Source organism: Zonotrichia albicollis, chromosome 4 (assembly GCF_047830755.1).
Source record: "Zonotrichia albicollis isolate bZonAlb1 chromosome 4, bZonAlb1.hap1, whole genome shotgun sequence".
Classification (NCBI taxonomy): domain Eukaryota; kingdom Metazoa; phylum Chordata; class Aves; order Passeriformes; family Passerellidae; genus Zonotrichia; species Zonotrichia albicollis.
In genome coordinates, this window is record NC_133822.1 from 30,953,448 (window position 1) to 30,973,779 (window position 20,332).

At 44.0% G+C, this 20,332-nt stretch overlaps 1 protein-coding gene across 1 annotated transcript; it reads right to left on the reverse strand.

The window, feature by feature from the left end:
* Window positions 1–8,429: 8,429 nt before the first annotated feature.
* CKAP4 (cytoskeleton associated protein 4) lies at window positions 8,430–17,018 on the reverse strand. The gene is made up of 2 exons (XM_074539295.1): window positions 16,349–17,018; window positions 8,430–11,485 (listed from the first exon to the last, which is right to left on the reverse strand). Exons 1-2 carry the CDS (start codon window positions 16,895–16,897, stop codon window positions 10,154–10,156), a joined length of 1,881 nt encoding a protein of 626 aa, XP_074395396.1. The 5' UTR covers window positions 16,898–17,018; the 3' UTR covers window positions 8,430–10,153.
* Window positions 17,019–20,332: the final 3,314 nt, after the last annotated feature.

A 20,332-nucleotide genomic window follows, 5' to 3' on the forward strand; every position in this document is an offset into this window, starting at 1 on the left:
CACAGACATTTGACATCCTGACACAATAACAGCATCGTTGCAATGTGCTGTTTTCTGCTTGTTTGTAAGTATGCAAGAGTTGCTTTGCTAAGTAAACACCCTACTTTCAAATGATTTCATTTCAACTTTGAAAAGAATAAGTGGAGTTGAACTGCCTTGAAATACGTATTTGTTTTTGCCAAATGCAAAAAGGAGCTAGAGAAGGCTGGGCAAGAACAAACAGACCCCACAGAGCCCTACCAATGGTTATTATAAGGAAGAGCAATATTAAGATTCTCCACAAGTGCAGGTCTCATATTAAAGAAAACATTTTAAATAAACTTAGTGATAGAACCTACATTAAAGATCTGCCAAAACACCCAACCTTTTCCTTGATAACTGTACAGAAGACTCAAAAATACAGCCAGATAGAGGTTTCATTGTCAGAAATGTGCAAATAAGATCAAAATGTACAAGAAGAATCAGCTACAATGTATTAGAACAGCTTAGCTAACTTAGCAACACTAAAGTGTTGCTGTTATTTTTGAAAGCAGGTTAATTGGTGGTCTTGAGCCTTTCACCACACTTAGGATCTTTCCCTGAAGGAAATTTTCTTTAACTACAAAGACTCACTCTACCACATGTACTGGAAACAATGTGAGAAAAGGATTTCTTCCAGCGATAAAAGCATTTCAGCAAGCACATTGATGAGGAATGTCTGGGATTTAAATACAGAGAAACCCATAGCTGACAGCCTGGAACAGAGGGGGATATAACAAGGCAACTTAAGGAAAAAAAAATAAAAAAGAAAAAAAAGAGAAAGAGTTAATTACAAATGTGTAAGGCAAGAGGAAAGAGTTAGTTACAACATGTGTAAAGCATAAGGCAAGAAAAAGAAAACAGAGAAAGAATGGCAAGGATCCCATGGCAAAGTGACCGGTGGTGAGCTGTCATGCCCAAAGCCACAGGATGAGGCCCACAGCATTTATTGCTCACTGGAAATAATTTTTCAAGTCAAGGAGCAATACTTCTCCAACATAAATGAAAAATTCCAGTCAGCAGAGGGTAACTGAAGCCCTCTTTAAAAAAGTATCATTGAAGAGAGACTAATAAATCACCCAGTGACTAGATTTTTTCATTTGTAGTGAAGAGCTCCTTTCTCAGACCTGGTCCCTGTGTCAAGCCTGTCCCTGTGGTATTAGCAAAACACTTCAGTATGTGTTTATCTTTGCTCAATACAAACTTCAGAGGGACCTTAGCACTTTGAATTGGGAATCAGCACTTTGGCTAGGAGTTTTGACTTGCTGCTGGGAGATTTAGCTGCTAGTCAGAGTCCTCAAGCCTCTTTGCCTGCATAAACCCATAGTAATTCCCTGCTTCTGCTTTCTGGAATGCAGGCTGGGAGAGAGGGGAAGAAAGAGGCTCCTCTGGGTTCCTCTGCCCAAATCTGTAGTTAACCCCATGCCCAAAGGTTTTGCCCAAATGCTTTAGGTATAAAGGAAGTTTGGGCTCACACTCAAGGTACAGTGTGGCTGCACCCTCCAAAACTCTCTTCCCTTTGGCAGGCAGGAGTACTGAGGTGAGCAGGATTCACTTGGTAATGGACATTTCCATGTTGCGCTCTTGGTTCCTTTTTGCAGGAATTTTGCAGGAATCAAGTTCTGATCTCTAGACTCAGCCATCATCCCAATACAAATTTATCTCCAGATTCTGTCCAGGAAATGTTGAAATCAGGGCTGCCTCTAAATAGTTCAGGCAAAAATGCAAATACTGAACTTCACTCACTACAGTACATCTTTTCTCAATTCTCTTTTGCCAATGCAAGAAAGCATTGGCAAAAAAACCCAGTCCTGAACGTGGGTTGTGCTGTGAAGTCTGTAAGAACTTAGATTTATTTCATTGCTCTTCAGGAGGAGGAGAACTTTTTGTTTAGGTGACATGAAAAAAATTGAAAGGAACAATAAACAGCACTCCAAAAACTCTTTTTAATAGATGTGCTTCTTTTTATAGTTCAAATACTTTCACAAACAGGGATTTAGCTCTGTGCAACCATTTGAAACAGAAGCCCTGTTGCTGAATTAATTTTATTGGTAAAGTAGTAAATTATACCAGTTCTAATGAATGTGAAACATTAAATCTGAGGAAATTGAAGAGCTTTGTGAAGGCAAGTGAAAGGAAATCAGGATCTGAACAAAGGATAAAGTAGTAGGGCTCTTGGATAGATTCAGCCTTTACTCCAACTGTTTGAGGTTTGGGGCAGACCTGGCTCATGAGCCAGCATGTGTGCTCCAAGGGGCAGGTCCCAAAGATGTCATATGAGACACACAATTCTCTGCTAAAAGTACTTGCAGATTATCCATGACAACAGCAAGATTATAGGTCAGTAGTAATCCCCTGAACCACATGAGAATGCAACTCCTCACCCTACCTTGGTAATTCATGTGGACTTCATGAAAACACACTAATTCTAGGCAGTTCAAACATGTGATTCCTGTCTTGCATTTATGGAGCTACCAGCACTTCTGGAGCACTTAGTTGCAATGCTTAAAGTCCTTGATCTTACTCCTTGACCTGAACCAAAAACTATTTTTAAGGGCTATATTTAACACCACTAAATAACACCACTGTCTATGGCCAACTTCATTATAAGTATTCCTTACCCATACTAAAAGAATTGAGAGAAGAAAGAGGAGATTCTTTGCCTTGGGAAGATTCATAAACTAATAAAGCTCCCCAAACACTGGAAAATATATAATGGGGCTGGAGGCTGGAAAGCAGCAGGTATCTTCTATTTGGTACTTCTTCACCTTCCCCTCTCCTTGTGCCACACACACTACTCCAATGACCATGGAAGTCAAGAGAGATGGATCTGTCTATGTCCATAGGCCTTGGATCATGTCCCTTGAAAGATGTGATTCTGCAAGAGACAAGAGAGTATGCAGAAACACCTGAGAGTTAACACTATAAAAATGTCACAGATGCCATGGTTGCCACCAGCCCTGTGGACTGATGGCTGTCTCTGCTGTGTTGCTCACTGCTTTAGCACACCTCCTCTCTGTCCCTCTCCATCCCACTCTGTTCTTTGGTTGCTCAGCTCCTTTGGGCAAGTGGTCTGGGGTCTGACTACACAGTGGATGGAAGGAGCAGTGACACAAAGGACAACTGTAGCCTGCACCCTCACTTCCTACAGCTCCACAGCTTAATTTTACCCCATGTTGTTACTGGATAACCCCAATGTGCTTGCGTGGTAATATACTCTGAAAGGTCTACAATGTCTCCCAGCCTGACTTAATCAAAGGACATTCTTCTGAACCCATAGGAGGCCAGGAGGAGTCACCCTGATATCTCTACAGCTGCTGTGGCTTTAAAACCACAGTGACTTAGGGGGTACAGGGCTTTTTCCAGCAGTGTCTCCAAACTGCAGTCACTGAGACACTGTCACATTCTTTTAGGATGCTGTAATGCACTTTGATCACTGAATGCATTCAACTACAGAGGTATTTTGCATGGCTCTAAGAGGTCATTATCACCTCAGTTAATTATATGTAAGGATTCAGACTCTGGCAAACCTTAATTATCCTTCTATCAATCTCAAGGTCACAAAAGCTTAGTAGGGCTTTAGATATTAGCAATACAAATATCTCCTTTCTGAATGGAAAGGCTGTTCTTTTTCATGTATATCTGATTTTTAAATGCTAAACACATTAGAACCAAGAAACCACCTTGAGAATGGGGAATCCTCCATGTATGTGCTAAGACCAATACCATCTTCAGACATGAATGTATGATGTTAGAAATCTGATATGGGGATGAGGCAAAAATTATCAGAATGGGGTACTTGAAACCCACATTTAATCCTAAAATATATGCCATTGGGAGAGTGGTTTGGTGCTCAGAGTATTCCAGTGCACAGGTGCCTAAATAAATCTCCTCATCCAGCACCTGTTTGAACCTCTGGGCACTGGTGTTATATGCACGCTGTAGGAATAACAACAGCTTCATTCACTCAGGGCACACAGATTAATCAAAGTCCCTTTTGTTCCTAGCTCTGAGGGCTGTGATGGCATCTCTGAAGGCATCAGCTGAATATGTACCAGGTAGCCGCTCTGTCTAAAATTCTAGGCAGCTGGAAACAACAGCATGGAGAAGGCTGTCCCTCACTGAAGAGCCTAATGGTGAGCACTGGGCTATCTACATTATTCATGTTTTGAACAGAAATAGCTAATAAATAGGCCCTGAGGCCCAGCCTGCCTCCCCAACACCACAGACCATATTTGTTTAATCCATAAACCACATAAGCCAGTACTACCTCCCCTGATAATGTTCTTATGCTGCTGTGTCCAGACCCTGAGAAGGGATCTTGAAAAAGGTGAGCCTCACTCAGGATGGGAAGATTTGTTAGCTGTTAGGTATTCTGGTAAGCAACTCTGATGCACTCATAGGAAAGGAGAGGATTATTTGAACTTGAGGTGTTGGAAACCATTGTTAGGTATATTACACATTTTCTCTGTGGCTATGTGTGAAGTGCTTTGGGCTAAATTTTGTACCAGGAAAGAAAAGGGGAATGTAGCTACTGACTTGAGTGGGATCTGGATTAGGACCCTTGTCACTCTGTGTAAGTTTCCCATCTGGGTGGAAATTTTCTTTTGACCACACTGTTTCAATTTACAGACTTTGCATACTCAGCAGAAGTTGTCCAAGGAAAGCTTCCCAAGCTGAGCAGACTAGAGGTAGTCTGCTGCCCTTCCCAGGTCTCTGGCTCACAGCAACACCACCTTGCAGGTTGGATCTCACTCCTTGCAAAAGCATTTTGAGTTTCCAGGGCAGGGAACTACTTGTCAGCAAGGTTTTTTTGGCCTGAGTGACAGCAAAGTGTGAACTATTCAAAAACACTCTGGGAACTGCAAAGTTTTTGTTTTACTTGCCATGGACAAGGTTATAAATTCCTATGTTGAGATCACATCTCTTGCAGTCCTCTCTCTAAACAAGTAGCTCTTCAGTGGCTCTCATCATAAGGCATGATTTTGCTTGTGACTTCAGATTTTTACTGTAAATCAATTAAAAGCTAAGCATAATATTCTGTATCCCCCTGCTATGTATATAGAGTTGTGAGAAGTTTGGTAAAAAGGGAGAAACAAGAGAAAAAGAAAAAAATATCAGAACTTTGAAAGTCAGAGCAGTAAAAAAATATTCAAAAGTTTCAAGGTATTCTGATTTTTTCTCCACTTGTTATGTTTTCCATCCTTACTCATAACTCTAGGATTCCATCCCAACCCCAACCTAAGCAGTATTGACAGGAAAGGATTATCCACTGGAATTTGACATATTTACATCTACATCTAAAGAGTGCCAAAGCAAAGTCTTTCTGAGTGGAACAAAGCCGCCCTTATTTGAACTAGCTTCTTCCTCTAGAATAGCAGATGAACACGAGGGTGAGACATGGGAGTTAATTGTGTGATTAGTGTTTCCTCAAAACTTTTTTTTTTCCAAACAGGATATGCAGTAAAATAAGAAATTGCTTCTTTGGCTTTTTTCCTCTCACAGTGAAATAGGAATCACTTGAGAAAAGAGTTGTCCCCATGATGCTAAGCACAGCATCTAGTAGCATCATCTTGGAAAATATTTTGAGATGTACTACTTGCCAATCTGTGGCAGCCAAGGGAACACCTGCTCCATAAGCAAAAAAAAAAAAAAAAAAAAAAGCAGAGTTCTGAATACCTCCGGGGTTTAGTACTTGCATTATAAATGCAGGAATTATTGAGCTCTGCTCACATAAAGAGATTTCCAAGTTCTTTCACTTTCTGAGGGTATGAACAAGCACAGAAGAATTTCTCTGGAGAAATTACATTATATTGGGAGCTTGCAATGGATTGTATACGAGAGACTCTGGAGAGGTTTTCCTACGAGAGCAAGGACAAAATACACTTTTTGTTTTGGTGTCCAAAGAAGAATTGCCCTTTGAGCATCCCTAGACTAAGCGGAATCTTGGCAAAGGAATAATTTTTTTTGCTGTTTGACCTCATGCCTAGATTTACAAATAGGTGTTCAGAAAGTCCTGAGTGTAAATATTCTGAACCAGCATGTCTGACATTGGTGAATATCTGCTCTTGGCTGGTGGAGGATGACAATGACTAAAATGCATACCCAGGAAGGCCAGGGTAGCAGTAAAGTACGAGTGAATACTCAGACGACCAACAGTGTAGCATCTCACACTGCTAAGTATCACAGAGAGCTGATATTAACCCCAAAGGAGCCACAGCTTCCCTCTCCCTAAACATCTATAACCCAAGCAGGTGATGACACGACAAATGCACCAGGGACCAGGTATTAGCAAAATGGCTAAAATGGACAGAGTAAGTGGCAGTTGCTTTTAAAATGCGCCCCGCGGTGGATGAAGGATTTTTTTGAGGCGGTGGTAGCGCAGGAGAGCATTAAACAGGGCCCACGGGCCGGTGTCGGGCGGGACCTGGGGAGAGGAGGCGGGGGTACCTGGAGCCTGTCCTTTGCCAGCTGGATGCGCCAGGCCGGACGTGTTCCCGACTCCGGTCCAGGGAGGGAATTCCGGCGGCACGGACGGACGGGCTGGCGCAGAGCCCGGCCCGCGCCGCTGCCGCGCCGCCACCACCAGGGGGCGCCCGGCGCCACGGCCCATCTCCGCGCGCTCAGCTTCGGGGAGCGGGAGGGCTCGTTCTTCCCTTCTTCCTTCCCCTTCCATCCTGCCTTCCCCACCGCTTGCCGATGCCTAAACAGCCCCATCTGTTCCTGCTCTTCTCCTGCAACATCTCGCCTCCCATCATCGCCATTGTACTCTAGGGGAGTCGCTCCAGCCCAGCCACTCCCGTCCGCAGTGCTCCAAACTGGACACAGAGCACCCTTGGCAGTGCCCAGCCAAGCAGAAGGCCCACACTGGATGTTTTTTGGCTGCTGGGGTGTTTGTACATCTCAGACAGACTTTTTTTCCCGAAGTTATTTCACCTCTCTGCAGCTTTGTTTACTGTACCAGCTAAGCTATGTCAAAAAAGGGAGTAAAACCACTAAATCACTAATCCATGCTTTAATGAAACTTCCAATGCACGTATTTAGACCACCAGATGTCCTTCTCAGTAATTTAGCTCAAGGCAGTTGTTAAATTCCCACTAGAAGAAGTCCCTGCAGATTTAGCTCCATCACATTTGCCAGCGTAGCTATTTGGGCAAGCCCTTTCAAGAGTGATCAAGTCCACAATGCCTCAGTGTAATGGTTTCTCCATTTATGAAAGCCAAAAATGAAGGCAAGTGTTAATGAACAGGCCTGATCAATGTGCCATCAATCAGGTAAGACAAACTGAAATTTGTTACTATAACAGTATGTTACTGATGAACTCCCAGTAGTATAAGGAATGCTGACAACACAGTCTGTCTTGCTTAAGACCTTCTTTACTATTTTATTACAAAGTTGAAGAATGACAGTAAAAAGCAGAATTAGGGCTGTATGTGGTCTATGAGCATTTATAAGGAAATTAGGAAATGTTTATATTGGATGAAAATGTCAAACCAGACATAAAAGTTGAGCCACCAGTCTGCCAAGGGATCCTTGTCTCTGTGCCTGCCTTCATTTCATTATTTTCAGAGAATTATTATTCTCATTTAGTGAGATAAATAATTTCAATAGCTTGCCATAAAAACTCAGTACTAGAAGTGTAATTAGTAATTCTTTCTTTAATCTTTGAGATCAAATACAGCCCAGCTGCACTGCTGGCTTTAGCAGCCTAAGTTCCAACATCATGCAGCTACTGTACAGTCATTGCATGCTGTCAGCCAGCTTGCTGCCAACTTGGGGTTATCTCAAATATCTTCACATAGAAGGGCTTGGGTGCTCACCTGCTTTGTCAAGCACACATAGTTTAATTAAAGACTTATTACCTATTTCGGTGACTTTGGCCTCAAGAATTGCGCGGATATCATAATGCCTAGACTCCTGAAATTACCCTTTCCCAAAATTTTGAAAGGCAGACATCCATCATGAGAATGGTATCAGTTGATGAGCCTTACAATCCAGCATTCTGAGCTAAGCAAAAGGAGCAGCCACTGTGGAAATATCACACAGGTTCTTTCTGAACATTATTTCTGTCCTACAAGCTCTGGGCATTGAGGAAGTCTTAGAGAGGCCTTGCTGGCAGTGTCTGGCATAGAACTCATTCAAGGCACAGATCGGGTATTTCACACTTTATGATCACCTTCTTGGGCTCCTGAGTCTGCTTGTCAGCAGCAACACCTTCATGTGACTCAAACCCTGCTTCCAAGAGCTGGCTTTTAATCACAGCAAGCAAAAGTGCCTCAACATTTCCCTGTGGGAGCTGAGAACAGGTACAGGGCTGCAGCACACCTGGTGCTTCCCCAAGCCCTTCCTTCTACCCCACTGGAAGCACCCTGGGAAACACAACAATAAGCAAGCAGCAATCAAAAAAAAGGTGCAAAGAATATTCCAAATGTTTATTATGTATTAAAAATACTGAAAATAAGCCATACAGTTCATTTCACAGTAACCTAAACAACATTGTTTAAGAACTTGAGAAGTCAACAAAGAACAGTGCAGTTCCAACAGTGACAACAGTTACCTTAATGCCATGGCTCCCTTTTCTCTGACAGCAGTTCTTTCCTGTTTACAGTGGGAACAACACTGGATATGGTTCAGTATCCTATTTACCTAGGAGAACTCCTTTTCACCTGTGCTGTTCCCACTTCTGGGAGATGCTATTCCAAGGGATTTTTCATCTAACACAGTCAAGGATCTGTCTGATCCAAGCTGAGTTGAACATGATGCCCATGGCCTATTTCCAAGGTAACTACATGGCAGACTTCTTTACCAATTATTTGGATAAAGTTCAAAAGGAAACTTGAAAAGGAGGGATATTAGAAATCCTTTCCTAAAAGAGAGAAAACCAAAGAAGCTCCACAAGAAAATGGGTTTTAAAAGATCATCTATAGAATTATGACACTTTTTCCTCACTCTCCTAGACCAGGTCTCTTAGAAGGATCCTTTGCTACCAATGCCTCAGCCAGACACCTGGTGACAAAAATAGTAACAAGAATCAGGCACCAAGTCCTGAATACATAACAAGAGTTCAGGTCACAGTCAGCTGTGTGAAAACCTGGAAATGTATATTCCATAGAAGCAATTCTGCTGATTTCATGGTGATTTTCCCTCTTGTGTGTTTTGGAGTGTATTATTGCTGTTGTTAGCATGCTTGTTATATATGGAACACAACAGGTGCAATTTTGGTTCTCCTCTTCTCTCAAATTTGTGATGATTTTTATAGAAAAATCCCTTATCAAAGACCAAAATAGATCTTTCCAAGGAAGACACCCTAATCATGTAAACAGCCTAAAAACATGACAAAAATATTACTGTACCCTCTTGAAATTAATCCCATCCTTCAGATGGAATCTTCTGCACTTAAGCACTGATCTTCTGCACCAACAGCTGAAGATGCTGGCAATTAAGCCTGTGATCATAAAGAATGAATCTCCTAGGCCTTAGCCCCAGGCAGTGTCACTGATCTCAGACCTTGTTAGTTCCTTGGTACAGACTAAGGTCTCACAGAAATACACTACAGCTCAGCTGACCCTTGGTGAACTGACCACATGTCTGAGTCCCAAACTGCAGAAACAGATGAGATGCTGCACACCTGCTCCACTCTTCAGTTCACCACAGTGAACAGTTTAGGATAGCGTGTACCTTTGTTTCTTGAACCAAAACATCCCAGTAAAATCCTCCGTGAGTGCAGCAGTATGTTTTGGGTACCAGAACAGCCGTAGCCCTTCTGTGTGGGATATCTAGTGTCAGTGTGAAATACCTTCATGCCATTAAATATGTGCCCATGCTAACGAGGCTGTAGTTACACCACTACACTTAATAGTGGTACAACTTCATAGAGAAGATGAGCCCTTAAGAAACTCAACCCCCAACTAAACTTGTATTTTCTTAAAACAAAATTTAGGGGAAAGAAAAAAACAATAAAAAACTCCAAAAACACTACACGGAAAAGAAATGAAGGAAATAAGCATAACTGTCTCTATTATTAAAGTATTCTTATTCTCTTTGGAGGTATCAAATTTATTTTTAAAAGAGTAAAAAACAGGGCATACAAAAGCTATTCTCCTCAACCCATTATTTGCCCAAGGAGCACCACTGCCTAAATATTTTCATGTATTTTTTCTACTTTCACAAACAACCTTTCCAGATCATTCCTCAGGTCATCTACTGAGCTCTTCACAGACTCCAAGCTGTTCTCATTATTTTCAATTTTCACTGAATAGGCGACTAAACTATCCACTGCAGTTCTTAGCATTTTCAAATCAGAATCGACCTGGCTAACAGAAGATCTCAGTTCATCTACAGAGCCTTCCATAGAAGAAAACTTTTCAAGGTAACCTTGAGGATGTGTCTGACCTGCCTGAAGATTTCCTTGATCCAACAAAGTACTAATTTGCTTCTGGACATCCTGGAGAGCACCAGAGGATGGCAAGTCACTGATGCTTCTCTTTAAGTCTTCCATGTCATTGTACAGTGAAGTCTGTGCCTCACCAAGATTTTTCAGAACATCTGTGACTGAAGTTGCATCTGTATTTGAGAGTCCCTGAAGAGTGGTAATGCTTTGTTCTAGGACACTGAGCTTATTCTCATACTCTGCCTCCTTAGAAAGGAAAGATTCCAACTTTTCACTGTTTTGAGCAGCAACAGATGCTAGAGACTCTAGGCTGTCTTCTATGTGCCTCAATCGAGACTCCAGTCCTTCACTGTTCTTCCCAAAAGTTTCTAATGCTTTTCTGAAGAGTTCATTATCTTCCCATTTGTTGAGGTTGGCTTTAACTTGTAGTAAATCTTCATCAAGTCTTTTAATGTCACGAGGGAGCTGCCTAATAGAATCCTCAGCTCTCAGAACTTTCTCTTGTAAAGCTTTTAATGAAAGGTGTTCAGTGTCCGCAGCCTCTTTGAACTTCTCATGTTGCTGTTTGAGGTTGACTAACTCTTTCACTTCGGTGTACACATCAGACTCCATGGAGTCTATTGTACTCTTCAAGGTCTCTATGTCCTTTTCTTTCATTTTCATGGATGCTTGCATCTCATCAAAAGCATCTTTCAGCACCTTAATTTCATGTTTATACACATCTGCTTGTTCTAGTGAACCAACCTTTGCTTTCATATTGTTGATTTCATCTTGGCTCCGTTGCTGGACTTCAGTGAATACAGCAATGTTATCATTTATAGACTTGGTCAGCTCTGTTAGTCTCTCTTCCACTGTGTTTTCCAGAGATGTGAAGTCTCGTTCCCTTGCATCTTTCACCATGTGAATGCCATCAGACAAGTCTTTCAAAATTTCATTCTGCAGCTTCTCAAGCACTTCACTGATCCGGTTTATTTCACTCTCCCCTTGTTTAACAGCCTTCTCGCTCACCTCCTGCTTCTGCTGAACAATTTTCATCATGGATTCAAATTCTCCAAATGTGGTTTGAAGAGAACGTACCTAGGCCAGAAATACACATAGTTAATACCAGTAATTTCACCCTTTTTGTCCAAAATCCTTATAGTCCTTGTTACTAGACAAAATGATTGCATTGCAATCCTTCATGCCCCATACCTCAAGTCACCTTGTGGCATACAGATATGGGAGGCACAAAAAAACCAGCACCTTCAGCCTTACAGCTCTGTTGTACATACACCATCTGTTAAGGGTCCTTGGCCTCAATGACCTGCCACGCATGACCCAGGAAATATGTGGCAGTGAGAAAGGAACCCAGGTCTCCAGAGTCTCCATGCAGACCCCTGAAACCATCCCTCCCATATAGGATTCTTGGTTCTAAAGACCACAAGTCTTTAGAAAAAGAAGGGGGCGGGGGGGGGGGAACGACTCAAACCAAAAGAATAACTGACAACAGCTTCTCAATACAGAAAAGCTGGAATTATATTTTATCAGGCATGAATACCAAAGAACAATTCCTGATCATTAAAAAAAAGTTTTGCAGTAGACGAGGAAAAGTTAGAGGGAGAGGGGAGCTGGGATGGGCCAAGGAATGATAGAAGTAATGATATTTTGCTGCTCCTAGACACCAACAGAAACACAAGAGATTTTTTGTTGACCATTTTTTAAGATTAGAAAAAAAATTAGGAAGTCTTTAATGTTCTAAATAGTTAGCAGCTTGTTTTTCCCACTCCTGCATACACCCACACAACTGCAGTGAGCAGGTCTCATGTATGTACACACAAAGAACAAAAGCAGAGCAGCTGCCAAGAGCCTGCCTTGCATCTAGCTCAGGTTAACAGAAAGTTCCTACCACTACATCAGGCACACTATTAAACTTCCCAATTACAAAAATTACCTTTACAGCTGGTTTTAGTAGCAGCCAGAGGGAAAAGGTCAAGGGGCAAGTGGCCGCCACATTTGTTTACTCTCACTTTTAAAGGTAAGATCCAGGCCAGGGAAGGACATGTTATTTAATTTTGAGGCCAAGCAGAGCATCAGTCTTAAGACTGCAGAGAAATCTTTTTGTGCATGTGGGGGCTGTACTTTCTTAAACTTAGTAAAGCAATGTAAGAACTCCTATTGTCTGCAAGAGGAATCCATCACACAGAAAATACCTCAAGGCTTTGGCAGGATGGCAAGTGCTGAGTAATTCAAGTTGCCCTCCCTTACACTACTCCCTGTGTCTGAGGGGTATATTAATCAGCCATGCCACATGGCCTGCCATGTTTACTGATTAGATACACAGCTGGAGGGGTGGTTTTATTCCATAAATAAAAAAGAAGTATATTTTACATGGTTTTAGAAAGAAAAACACAGAGCTGCCTTTTTTTTTCTTTTCAAGTGAAGCAGGCTCCAGCAGTTCCCTGACTCAGAACCTAGATGTTATTTTGTTATTTTGTTATTTTCTAAAGACCTAACAGACATCTTCATTAGAAATTAAGTTATTTCTATGTATTTTTGCAGATCCCTGGCCAAATCCTCCTTAGTTTTCATGAAAGTCTATACTGTGCATTGATTGTAGAGTTTGGCCATGAGACTTGCCTTTGCTTTGACAGATCACTGCTGTTTGAACAATAACCACTAAGATGACTTCTTTTCTCCCTCTTCAGTAAAAGGGTTTCTAATGCCCCTACATTCCTGTAGGGGAATACAACTGTATTCTCTAGTGCTTCCATAGAAAATTAGAAATGAGCTAAGGGGAAGGGGTGGAAAAAGTAATACTGCCATACACACTGAAGCTGAGCACTAGTCATTTGACTGACTTACCAACCTCATTTTCATTCATCTTAGCTGTCATTCATTCTGATTATTTCCATAGAGAGCAGAGAGCTTTTTCTGTATCACTATAAATGGAGGTCAGAAATCTAACAGGATAACACAGGAAAGTTCTCCTCCCTCTCCTATTACAGTGACACATTTCAACCAAATCACCGAATTCATATTTGCAAGTAACTGTCTTTTTAGTCTAAGAAATCAGAAATAGCCAGAACTCTCTAGAGGGCTGGGTCTCCTCTGCCATTCTATGACTTACAAAGATGGAACCCACTTCACACAGTGAAGTACTTTATAGCTGCTCCTCCACTGCATTCAGGCAATGTTCATGGTGTAAGTTGAAGCTATTCGCCATCTGGGCCAGCCACTTGAAGAACAGAGAGCTCTGGTATAATAACATGGACTGGGGTCTTCAAAATATACCAGCTTCTAATCAGATTGGTCCTAACCGAGAGCCACCAGGGCTCAAAACAATACCCTTGCACAAGAGGGGTAGAAACTCACAGCTTCAAAGCAGTTGGTCTGTGCGTGAACCTTCATGTGAGTTTGGTGTTTTGGGGTACATGGCTGTTAAGATTTGAAGCCATAACCTTTGAAAGATTTAACATCACAAATAGTACATAAAAATGTATCTTCAGCCAATGACTACTGTTTTCCCTAACTGGTCATACGAGCCTGTGTTTAAACACCAAATGACCTTGGCCTCTCTGAGAATGGTACTATGTTAAAGACTAAACGTTCTCATCATTTCCTTTCTCCTCGATGCAGATGAGTTTATACAATGCTTACTCCTGTGTATTAACGCTTGTGTAGAATAACTCTCTAAGCCACAGAAAAGTTTATCTAGCAAGATATTAGAAGTTTAAAGCTTAATAATGGAGCTCTGTGCATTGTGTTTTAAGGCTTAAAAGTAGGTATTGTATTTGAAATAAGCAGGCATTGTTTTAACCAAAGGTACGTGTGCTTACAGTGATTGGATAGAACTACTGTCAATATGCTTTTGCTTTGTGTGATTGGTCAAAAAACTTATAAAGTAAGTTGTAACATTAAGTTCTTGGTCTGCTGCCTGGGATGCGAGCTGATGGCATCTTCCCATTGTCATAACCATGTAATGAGACTGATGCTGAAAAATAAAACAGCTCAAGGCACGTTCCACAGCAGTCCCGTCCCATTTGTACATATACCCCCAGCCGGCGATAAATCCTCGATGCACATGAGTTTATATAATGCTTACTCCTGACAGAAGCTCTCTGCAGTCAGATGAAGGGCGAAGCTACACAGCTTTGGCACTCTGCAAGAACAACACAGGATCCTACACCTTTGTGAAGCAGTGAAATACAGCAAATTCCTGTGTCACCAAACCACAGCAACCAAAACTTCCATGGGTTACATCGAAACCCTGTGATCTCTTTCTACCACCTTTAACAGCCATCTGCTATACAAAGGCAAGTAAGTTTCAGTTGTCTTTGAAACCAACTATTTATAAACTTCTGTTATATGCTCATCTCCTAGAATATGTGACACGTACTTATGCTTTTCTGCAATGACATGGAGATGGGAGACTGCAAATTGTCCATATTCCTTTGATTAGAGGGGCTTACACACTGCATGTACATCTACATTCTACACTCATGTATTATAGTTTTACATCTTTCTATTTCAGTTTCTTCCTTCTTACAGTCTACAGAAATGGCTTAAAAACCAGTAAAAAGCCACACCCTTTGCTAGTTCAAATCATTGTCCTGTCATCAGTGAATCAAGCCCCCCAGATTTAAAACTAGATTCAGACGCAGCCCTATAGCCCTGAAGTTTACAACTCCTCTCTCCTGCTGACATGAATTTTCCTTTTCCTTCTTTTTGTATGGGACAGGAAACTCCAAGACTGATGATATAATGTCCACATGTGAAGGCCACTGTGTTTCTGGAAGCACTGAACAGCCAGAAGATCTCTGCCAGTGCCTGTCCCCTCTTTGCCAGCCCAGGCCCAAGCTTGCAAGGAATACAGGGAATCTGAATGGTCTGCCATGCAGAAAGCAGTCAAGCTGAGACAAGAATTTCCTTTTCCTTGATCTGCGTCAGTCATAACTTTACACACTGTCTTCCAGCCACTTAACCTACTCCTGGGAAACAAGTTTAATTGTATGTTGATGACATGCAATCACAGATGCCATTTTTAAAGGGTATAGGCACCCTAGGATGTATCCAAGTGAACAGTGCTATTTGTGAAGCTATAGCTGGGAGGCTAATAAGGGCCTGAGTGAAAAAAATGAGGGAAATAAGCATTTATTTCACTTCACTTGAGCCACATTCTGTGCCAGCAACTTCACAGCTTTTGGTCCTGGACTGCCACTGCGAGTCTCACTCCCTTGACCAGAGACTGCAGCAGGAACGTGGGAGGCAGGGTACTGCAGCACTGTTTCTGGCACAGCCTCTGTTGTTCGGTGAAGCTCACATGAGTTTTGTTTTCTAGAGTGTGGAGACGCTAAGGCAGGATCCTGCCCGCGCTGCCACCCAGTGTCCCTCGGCGTGCACATCTGCCTACTCGACAGGCAGCGACGAGCAGTTCGTTCGCCCCGCTAGGTTAAGTGATTTGCGGGCCTCGAAGATACAGAATTACGGGCAGCAAGCTCCTTCGGAACGGCGGGTCCGCACCGCTGTCAACACCTAATGCAGCATGCGGGCTGCATTCCATAAAATGGCTTCGGGCACAGGCCCTGGAAAGGCGAGCTGGGGACTGGGGCCACCGCCGCGGGGTCCCGTCCCGCCCAACTCTACGCTGCCTGGCAGGGATTTCTCGCTGCTCCAGAGCCACGTTTGCAGGCACGGGGAATACCGCGGCCCTGACTCCATCTGCCTCTCTAATGCCATGAAAGCATCTTTGAGGGAGCACGGAAGAGGAGGGGAAGGCAACGGGATACGTTCGCTTTCCCGCAAGACAGGCCACCCGACAGCTACCCAGCTCCTTATTTAAGGGGCGAATCCCGGCGCCCGTCCCCCTGCATGGGCGGCTGCTGCTTCCCGCCCCGCCGAGCAGCAACGAGCGCCCGGCGGTGCCCAGCCCACCCGCCCCCGGCAGTGCCGGTGCCCCGCTACCTTCTGCACCACGGTGTCCAGGGTGGCGGCCAGCTCCTGCCGCTGCCGGCCGGAGGCCTCAACCTCCCGGGCGCTCCGCCCGACCTCCTCCTGCAGTTGCAGCACGTACCAGCCGGCGGGCAGCGCGGCGCCCAGCACCACCACGGCGCCCAGCAGCATCGCCCAGCCGCGGCGGGGGCCGGCACCAGAGCGGCCCCCCCCGCCGGCCCTGCCGCCCCGGCCGTGCCCCGCCGCCGCTGGCTTCTTCGCTGGCGGCTCCTCGCCGGCGCCGAGCTGCACGCTCTTCTCGTTAGCGGCGGGCGGGCTGACCCCCTTAGAGCCCCGGTGCTTGGCGGCCGACATAGCGGAACGCCGCCGCCGTCGTACGCTGAGCAGGAGGAGCGGGAGTGGGCGAAGGAGAGAGGGAGGGAGGATGGAGGGAAGGCGGAGGCGCCGGCCCGGGCCGCGCCAGGCTCCCCGCCCCGCCCCGCCCCGGGGAGCCGCCACGCACACGGGGATGGGCTCCGTCCCTGCCGGGAGGCAGACGTGGCGTACAGGGCCCAGTCCCATCCCCAGGGGAGCAATGGGACCGGGAAGCGACGGGCGGGGCGGAGAGGAAGCGCCGGCCCAGCCTCGCGATGACAGACCCTCTCCCGACCCGGTGTGGAGCGGAGGGAGCGCTCGGAGCGCTTTCCACCCCCGTAGCCCCCGCGCCGGGCGTTCCCCAGCCCAGACCGGTCCTTCTGCCAGTTTTTGGTCCCCCTCGTAAGTAGAACGCAGCGGAATTCTGCCTCATGCAACTGCTGCTTTGATTACTTGTGATTTTTGCTGGAATATCCGCAGCAAGCTCTGGAATGACTGAGAGAAAGGTGTGGAGAGAAAGTTATTTTCTCCATCTGCAACCCCTCTCCCCAACCCGTTTCTAGTGCCTATAGAGCTTAGACGTGACATCGGGCTGGTCCCGGGGGACCCAACAGCTGCTGCCCTGGCTGGCAGGAGTGCTCCAGGCCCCAGACAAGCCCCTCTCAGGTCACGGACGGCGTTGTCCGAGATGGACAGACCGAGAGCTCTGCACCGAGTCTGCCCGCAGAGCTTTTTCGCTCCGAGCATGCTTCTTTGCGTCCCCACGCCGTCACGAGCCTGCTGCCTTCATCACGAGCCTGCTGCCTTCATCCTGCCTTCATCTTCCTCACAGAGCGAGTCTCGGCACAGGACAGTTAAGGAAATGCTGAGCAGGCCTTCTCTGTGCCACGGGCTCCAGCTGCAGCTTGAGGCATTGAATGTATCTGTTTCTCTACTTGATTACAGCAAGAAATTAAATCAAATTTTGTCTTGAAAGTAGTTTTCTTTTCTTGGTCTTTCCTTTGGTTACAGTATATTCTTCCTTTACATATATATATACACATTAAAAATAAATTTTATGTTGAGTATTTGTTAGAAACAGTGGATCGTAAAATCATCTGGATCACAGCCCCTGATGTCAATCTGTCAAATACAGTTCCACCTCTGCCAAGGCTTAGGATGAACTGAACTGTTTAGTCAATAATGATGTTCTAGTAACTACCAAAATGGGTGATAAGAGGAAAATTTTTAGAGAATTGACTCAGGCATTTTGTTATCACAATTCTGTCAAATGCACAGACCTGAGAGGATGTTAGTGTGACTGCAAGCTATGAGCACCACAAGAGAAGTTACTGCCCTGACCCTAGCAAGTAACAGAGAGCTTCCATGGGGTCAGGAGGTTGTCTTAAATATATATTAGAGGTGGCAGGTGAGAAAACCAATGAATAATTGTCTTCCTCAATACCATGAGAGTAGAAATCTTCAGCAGCAAACAAAGCACCCTGGGAAAGCTACAACAGCAATTTCCACCGTGAACATCTAGCCACAGCCTTAGTTCTCTCACACTTTATGAGAAGGGGATATCAGGTTTCTATTTAGTAAAGGCCCAGAAAAGCTAGGATTTGTAGCAGTACCCTAAGAGCCAGGATTTTAGCTCTGAAGCCGTTTAGTTCAGAGTTTACTATAAGAACTGAGCCATATGGACTTCGCCAAAGAGAATAATCAAGAGGACCATCAATGTTAAGTATCAGGGATCTAAATCTGTTTCAGGGAGTAAGGTAGCATAGGTAACTGTCACTATTTCTGCTTCTTTTGCTTGGTAGTGTCAAGGAAAGCGTTAGCAATGTACTACTTAAAGATTTTTCTCACCATGGAACCAATTCAAACTATTTCTGACCAAGAGTACCATTCTACAAATAGATTTTTGTTGTATTTGACACTGTGGGTCAAACTCTTATTTCCTTTGTACAGAAAGACCAATTACTAGTGCTGAGGGGAGTATGCATTAGGAATTTGCCAAGTTGGTAAAGTTGCTAGACAGTGCAGACTGGTGTGTTTGGGGAAGCTACTGACGTAACATTTTCTCTCAGAAATGTCAATATTCTGCTTTGCCTTTGAATTTGAAGACAAATACTTCAGTGGGGAGAAGTAGCAACCCTATTTGCCTCTCACAAGACTTACTTCTCCTTGGAATATAGGAAAACTCCACAGAAGAACAAACTGAGAAAACATGCTTACGCCTGCCTTGTATTCTTTCTGTCTTGATTTTCATATCTGGGCCTGACGATCTCAGTCAATCCAGAGTTTTAACATCCATCTCTTAGCACTAAAGCAAATCTGCCTGGCTCAGTTATTATAATTAGGGAAAAATGTCTTGTGACTTTAAGTTATGTTCTTAATTTAATTGTCATAAGCCCTGGCATAAACTATAGCATGCCTTGCCCTTTCCCTCTCCTCCCACACTAACCATGAGTTAGCCACATACTAGGAAATTTCTGACCCACGGGGCCAAAAGCAGCTGCACATCTTATCCACTCAATAGCTGCCTTGCTGTTTGCTGGATAAAGCAGAGCATTAATTATAGACTTTACTGTCTTTGACAGTTTTACTGGTAACAGTAAGGAAGGTTATGAGCCAACTTGCTGCAAAGAGTGAGCACAAACTAGTCCTTAATTTCAATTAAGTGTTTCTGTAGTGAAAGGCCAAGAGTTAAAGTTGACTTGAGACACTAGTCAAAATTCCAAATGTGTACCTTTGTATGGTTTAACATCCAGGAAATAAGCACCACAGTTACCCTTCTCACCCCACATGTCCCCAGTGGGATGAGAGGGAGAATCAGAAGGGTAAAAGTGAGAAAACTTGTGGGTTGAGATAAAGTAAGTTTAATAATTGAAAAAAATTAAAATTATATCAAATTGTAATCAAAATGAAAATAACGAAGGGGTAAACAAAAGCCAAGAAGGACAAGTGAAGCAAATGAAAACAAGTTCTCACCAGCAACTGACTGATGGCCAGCCAGTCCTCTAGCTGTGCCCCTGCACCAACCTTCTCTTATTGCTGACCATTTATCCTTCCAAGGATAAATTACATCCTTGGAAGTCATAACAGTTCTGTACAAAGTAGCCTGTCTGTATATTATCACAGTTTTTTACAAAGACCTTTTGAACCTCTTTCAGACTGTCATTGCCATGTAACACACCCAAAGTGGGGCAAAGCAGTGCAAATGCAGTTATTTAAAGCATTGTCTTCTTTATAGAAGCTACCTGATTAGGCTGTTTGACTTAATCGTATTTAATGTCTCTGAAGGCCAGGCTGACAGGTGCTCTGCATCGCTGCCTGGAAGCGCTCCCTCTCCAGCCAGGCACTTGGCACTTGTGTAGCCAAACACTGTTCCCTGCTTCAAGCCCTAGATATTATAGCAGAGGTTACTGGGACCTACAGTGGGCTTTGGTCTACCCGAATACAACAAATGTTTGTTCTGTGTAGTTCACCACGTGTGCTAAAGGTTACCTGCAGGAAGGGGAGCTCTGTCTTCATGATGGGCAAGGCTAGCGTGTTAGTGAGCTCCTGCCTCAGAGACGACTGCGGGTGTTTTGCCCTCCGTGCTTCCTGGTGGGTGAGGCAGTGGTGGCACGTAGCTCCTGTGACAGGAAGAGGTGATGA

Coding starts and splice junctions, on each gene's coding strand:
- CKAP4 (XM_074539295.1), bottom strand. CDS start 16,897: ATGGGACTGGGCCCTGTACGCCACGTCTGCCTCCCGGCAGGGACGGAG. Junction 11,486..16,348: donor TGGACACCGTGGTGCAGAAG/GTAGCGGGGCAC, acceptor TTTCTGGCCTAG/GTACGTTCTCTTCAAACCAC.